Source organism: Lathyrus oleraceus, chromosome 6 (assembly GCF_024323335.1).
Source record: "Lathyrus oleraceus cultivar Zhongwan6 chromosome 6, CAAS_Psat_ZW6_1.0, whole genome shotgun sequence".
In the NCBI taxonomy this organism is placed as follows: domain Eukaryota; kingdom Viridiplantae; phylum Streptophyta; class Magnoliopsida; order Fabales; family Fabaceae; genus Lathyrus; species Lathyrus oleraceus.
In genome coordinates, this window is record NC_066584.1 from 295,430,334 (window position 1) to 295,436,920 (window position 6,587).

Consider the following 6,587-nt stretch of genomic DNA (forward strand, 5'->3'; position numbering starts at 1 on the left):
TTATTTTGGACGCAAGACGCTTGACTTGTTGTTTAGAATGATCGCCTCCGCCCATAGACTTTAGTGCAATATAATCACAAACATTCATTTCATAAAACCCTTATTCAAGGTAAAAATAATGCAACCCGTCAAACTCATTTTTGTGCCTCAGGGCATCACCCCGAAAACCCTTTTCTCAAAGGTAAAATCAACCAACATACAAACATTTTCTACTCCAAACTACGGAACTCTGATTCCTCATCCCCGAATGAGTGATACGTGGGCACAAGGGCCACAATCCTTGGCGAGCACTATAATAACAAAAACATCCCTCTTTCACACACATTCTTCTGAAAATAAAACAATGATAAATACATCCCATGTATGTAAAACAACCCAAATGGTTCCCATGAAGTACCATGGATGTAAGGGGTGCTAATAACTTCCCCTTACGTAACCGACTTCCGAACCCAAATCTCGGTTGCGAGAATGATTCCTTATTCTCGTTTAGCGCTTCCCGTACGCGTCTTTTTTCCGAGGGTTTTATCGACTATTTCCCCTCGCCTCTCCGATAGAGGCACACAAATAAAATTCAATGGCAACTCTTCTGATTTTGCCTCTCTTTAGCCTCGGTTTCGTTATCGTGAAATCCCGGTAGCGACAACTGGCGACTCTATTGGGGACACCAAAATTCCCTAAGCAAGTCTAGCCTAGTTTGGGTTGTTTCTCTTTTACATACGTAGAGATTTATCTATTATGTATATTTTTCGATATATATTGCTTTTGTTGCTAACCTGTACATATTTTCTTTGTTTGATTGTTGGTCCGAAACTTTGGCTCTGTGACGAAGAAATTTTGGAAGAAATAATGGTTGCAAAGAAAAACCTTGTGTGAAAGGCTCTCCACCCGAGTCAAAGAGTTTTTGCTTGAGATAGGAGAGGTTGAGTAGTATTGGTCCACGACGTGCCTTCCTCGTTAGGGTCGTACGAGAACCTCACTTAGTGGTAGATTCTCTTAAGGGGATTGATGACCGTCGTGCTTTCGGCGTAAGCATCTTTTCTTTTATTAGAATCAATGACCCTAATACCCCTTTTAGAACCTTTAAATTATGGCTAACCTAGACCGATGGTCGCGCAATATAGGCCTCTGAGGTTCCTTCCTCGTAAGGGTCGATACAAAGATCTCACTTAGAGTAGATGACCTTGATGAAGAAGTCGTCTGGCAAGTAAATTGACATAAGCAACTGACAGTTAAGGAAGTCCATGACTCTAGGGGCAGTGTCTTACACCCAATTTTTCAAGAGCCCTAGATCACACAAAGCGAGAACCTTGGTTTACTAAGCAGTCATTATTAACTCCATGCTTCATCACGATGGTCCAAAACCATGAACCCATGCCTAAAATCATGTGGAAATAATAAACCAATCATTAATTCATACATTCAGTCATCATCAAAATAATAAGCAAAACTCTTAAAATTTCTATTTGTTCGAACGCAGAACTACAAGACTATTTTCCGACACAATCATGGATACTTCATCAAGGAAAAACACCTCTACCTTCCGCTTCAAGAGTCCTGACATCAGTTCATTAAAGGTCCTCTGCTCAAAGGGTGTAGCTCTCAAGGACAACAAGTTTAGAGCCAATTTTGGGAACATCATAAATCTTCTAATTGAGAAGGTTGACTATGGTGATATCACTATAATGTCCCAATACTATGACGCCCCTTTAAGATGCTTCACTTTCCCCGACTTCCAAATCTCTCCAACCTTGGAAGACCTCGAGAGACTCCTCAATCGATCGATCAAAGAATACAACCCTTTCCCGAAGTTGGAAGACGGCTTCTGTTTGACCAAGCTCTCACTCACCTTAGGTATCAACGCCAACAAGCTAGTGGACAATTGGGGCGTTAAAGGATCCATCAAAGGTTTGACCCAAAAGTTCCTACAAGCCCATGCTTGGGAAATGATTAAAAAAGGAAGACCCGACTTCTGTAGTGCAACCTTGGCACTTTTGATTCATGGAATCGTCCTCTTCCCAAATATGGACAAGTCTATGGATCAGTTAGCAGTTGAGGTCTTTTTAACAAAGAATCCAGTGCCTTTTTTACTTGCCGATTTCTATCTTACCTTCCATACAAGACATGAGAAGAAGGGAGGTACTTTTCTATGTTGCGCTCCTATGCTACATCTTTGGATGAGGGCCTGCATGCCTCAAAGTGGACCTTTTGCTGAAAACAAACTGACATGGCCGCAAAGGTTCGCATCTCTCTCCGCCAACTCAATTCTATGGTACAAGAGAGAATGGGATACAAAAGACGTCATCACAAGATGTGGAGAGTTATCTAACGTACCCTTAATAGGAACACAAGCTTGCATCAACTACAACCCTGCTATACTCAAGAGATAACTAGGGTACGCCATGACGAGTCCTCTCGAGGAAAGAGATTTCATTTGATTTGTTATTAATATCGTGGATCCGCTTGATTCAAATGTGAAAAGAGTGCGAAAAGCTTGGACAAGCATAGTCCGTATTGACCAAGAATGGGGTAAGAAAAACATCCTAGCCAAGGAATCCTACTATATGTGGGTAAAAGAGAGGGCTAGGGTTGTTAAGATGCCGTTTCTTTTTTATCCTTATTCATTCTCGTTGATGCCTGGGCCCGAGCCTATCCTACAAGAGGACATGAAAAAACTTACCAGCCAAATCAAAGAGTTCGAGTTGGAAAACACTCAACTACGAGTCCAACTCAATCGTGCCAAGGAACGTAACCACGTCTTGGAGGATAAGGGTAAGCAAGTCTGTGAAAAATTTGAAGATAGCAAGAAGAGGATCCGATTAGCCGAGGGACAAAGAGTTTGGGTTGGTGGAGCTCTACAAGGAGCTAATTCTGAGCTAGACTTCCGCAACGAAGAGTTGGATCGAGCGTCCCAAATCATCAAGGACCTTGAAAATACTGTCGAGAGGTCTAATGCCATGAAGAAATAAGCGAGGGAAGATTACCAGGCCTAGATTCTCGAACTAAGGACCACTCTAAAAGACTATAAGGACTTTTTATCCAAGGAGCAACTAGAGAAAGAAAAGATTCACCGAAGCTTCATGCGTGAGTAGTTAAACCTTGGACGATCTTGCAAGTAAATCAAGAACTTGAAGAGGGGAATCTATGACCAAGCCTATGTAGAGTTGCAAAACAACTGCAGACATTGGGAGAAGTGTTGCCATGGATTCGAAGTTGCCATTGCTCAAAGGGATGAAATCATCCATAACCTCCAAGCCCTTTACGAAGAATGGAGGGACAAGTACACCAACATGATGGTATTATCTAACTATGCCCTTCAAGACTTTCTCGACAAGTTGAAGGAGGCGAACCTGATCATGTGTCCAGATAATACCCCCAAAGAGGTCTACCACTTTGTCAAGTTCTGCAAAAGAATGATGGTCGAACTCATCACTGACACTGAGGCTCTCCGCAAGTCTCAAGGGGTCACTTTTAGGGTGGATATCTAGTTGGTTTATTTGCTTCCGTTACTTGTATTTTGCAACTCCTATGTATTGCAGTCTATTTTCCCTTCAAAGGATGAATGAAAGTTGTGATTTTCTCTATTGTGTTTTCCTTTATTTATGATTGTGAACGTGAATCATCAAGTAGTTTTTGCAATGAATAAACACGAATAACTAAAAGAGCTTTGCTTTAACATTAAAAAAACATTCATACATCATTTCATCTTTCGAAATACAAAAACATAAAAAACTCATCCATCCACCCTTTTTCTTACCAGAACCACTCTCCAAAGCTGACTTTCCGGTACGATACACGAGGACGTCGACAAGCTGTCATGGAGCAACTTCAAGAGAACCAAGATGTCCTTCAAGAAGAAGTATCCCAGGTGCGGTCCCAAATGCGACAGTTATGGAGACTGTTCAAGCAGTCGCAAGAGGCCAAGAGGTTATGGCAAAGATGTAAGAAGAAATAAATCAACGTGCCAGTACTATCAATCCTCCTACCCCTCTAGCGGTCGAGACTCTGACTCCAGTTCCTCAAGTTGACCCTCCAATCAACATTAATTCACCCGGTGGTGTTCCAAACGACAATCCTCGTCCGCATGTTTTTGAGATAAACGACCAATACGATGCATTCTTCAGCCTAAGGGCTGCTTCTCAGGATGTCGCCTTCGTTTCAGCAACCAACGAGGTGGAGAGGAAGGTGAAGGCTATCGAGGAAAAGCTCAAGGCAATGGGGAACTCTGATGTTTTGGGCCTTGATGCGGAAGAAATGTGCCTGGTACTTGGGGTTATCATTCCGGCCAAGTTCAAAGTTCCGGACTTTGAAAATATAAGGGAAACAGCGATCCTAGGACGCACATGAGGGCATACTGCCGAAAGATGGCTGCCTATTCCAGCGATGATCAACTTTTAATGCATTTTTTCCAGGATTCCCTCAGTGGGGTATCTTTGGATTGGTACATGCAACTTGAGGGCAGCCATATTCACACATGGAGGGAAATGGTCGAGGCATTCCTCAAGCACTATCAGTACAACATTATTATGACACCTAATTGCACGCAGATGCAAAATCTGACTCAGAGGTTTGAGGAGTCCTTCAAAGAGTATGCCCAATGATGGAGGAAATTGGCTGCTAGGGTATAACCCCCATTGCTAGAAAGGGAATTGGTGGACATGTTTATGGGAAACCTGCAAGGTCCATACCTTGACAGAATGGTAGGGAGCACCTCTTCGGGCTTTTCCGACTTGGTCTTAGCCGGTGAAAGAATAGAAAATATGATTAAAATGGGAAAGATCCAGAACTCTGCCAGTACTTCCAGTGCATCGAAGAAACCTTTTGTTCCCTACGGTAAAAAACGAGAAGGCGAGACCAATGCCACCTCTATCATTCGAACAAGAAATGCCTCTTATCCCCAAGTAGCCTCCATAGCTCCCGTCCAACCAAGTCAGCAACAACCATTTACAATTCATGTTCAAACTCAACAACAGCAATGCTACCAACAACCACAACAACAACATTATCAACAACAACCACAACGTCAGTAACAACAATATTAACAACAACAACAAAGGATGCGAAGACCCGAGAGAAGATTTGACATGGTTCATATGTCGTATAGCCACATTATACCATATTTATTGAGGGGATCACTTATACAACTAAGGGAGTTGGGACCCCCACCAGCGGTTCTTCCTCCCGGTTATGATGCAAATGCCCGCTATGAATTTCATTCTGGAGGTCCTGGGCATTCGATCAAGAATTGTAAAGCATTAAAGTACAAGGTTCAAGATCTTATTGATTCTAAGGCAATCACGTTCTCCCCCAAGGTGACGAATGTAAATAACAACTCGATGCCCCCTCACAACAATGCAGCCGAGAATATTATTGAAGTTGACAATGGAAGGAGATTGATGTCCTGTATGGACGAGTTAAAAACACCACTCATCGAGATCAAGAATGCTTTAATGAGGGATACTGCCTTTCCCATCTGTAGTAATGACTGTGAGCACTATCTGATTAACCCGCAATAGTGTAGGACGTTGAAGCCTGTCATACAACAGTCAATGGACCAAGGAATCTTGGTGGTAGACTTCGCTTCCACAAAAGAAGATGTGTCTACCCTCGAGATACCATATGACGAAGTCCCTCCTCTGCAAATTCCATATGACTTCTCTCAGTTAACTTTGTCAACAAATACTGTTACTTCAATCATAATAACAATTCCCACACCATTCCCGTATGTTGACACCAAGGCAGTCCCATGGGTGTATGACACCTCAGTCTACATTCATGGCCCGAACAGTCAAGAAGAACTGTTGAAGTCTAGTGATCCAATGATCAATATCACCAGCACTGGCGGAATTACAAGAAGTGGAAGGATATTTGCACCGATACTCACTCCAATTGGAACTATCAATCCTTCAACTTCAGACAAAGGCAAACAAATTGATGGCGCTAATCAAAGACAAAACCCTGCACCTTCCAATGAAGTAAAGGAGTTCTTATGCATTATCAAGAAGAGCGATTATCGAGTAGTTGATCAGCTTAACCAAACACCCTCGAAGATCTCAATGTTGTCTTTATTAATGTGCTCGGAGGCCCATAGGGCTGCTTTGGTAAAATTTCCGAGGATAACTCACGTACTGCAAGAGATCTCTGTTTTTTAGTTTGAAGGGGTAGTTAACAATATCGCTACTAGCTTAAGCTTGGGTTTCAGTGATGAAGAGCTTCCCGCAGAGGGGAGGAATTATAACAAGGCTCTCCACATTTCTATTGAGTGTGTGGACATAATCCTATCAAGAGTTTTGGTAGATACTGGGTCGTCCCTCAATGTGATGCCCAAGAGCTCCTTTGCTAAGCTAACTATTGAAGGACTTGTAATGAAGCCGAGTGAGCTTATAGTAAGAGCATTTGATGGGACTAGGAGGACTGTAATCGGTGAGGTGAATTTGCCTATGAAGATTGACCCCCATACTTTCCTTATCACTTTCTTCGTAATGGACATCTATCCAGCCTATATTTGTCTGCTTGGAAGGCCTTTGATCCATTTAGCTGGTGCAGTCACTTCAACGCATTGAAATTCTTAGCTGATGATAAACTAGTTA

The 6,587-nt window shown here is 42.4% G+C and overlaps 1 protein-coding gene across 1 annotated transcript; it reads left to right on the top strand.

Moving 5' to 3' along the window:
• Positions 1-1,505: 1,505 nt before the first annotated feature.
• Positions 1,506-2,387, top strand: LOC127095285 (uncharacterized). The gene has a single exon (XM_051033996.1). The coding sequence runs from the start codon at positions 1,506-1,508 to the stop codon at positions 2,385-2,387; it is 882 nt and encodes a 293-aa protein (XP_050889953.1).
• Positions 2,388-6,587: the final 4,200 nt, after the last annotated feature.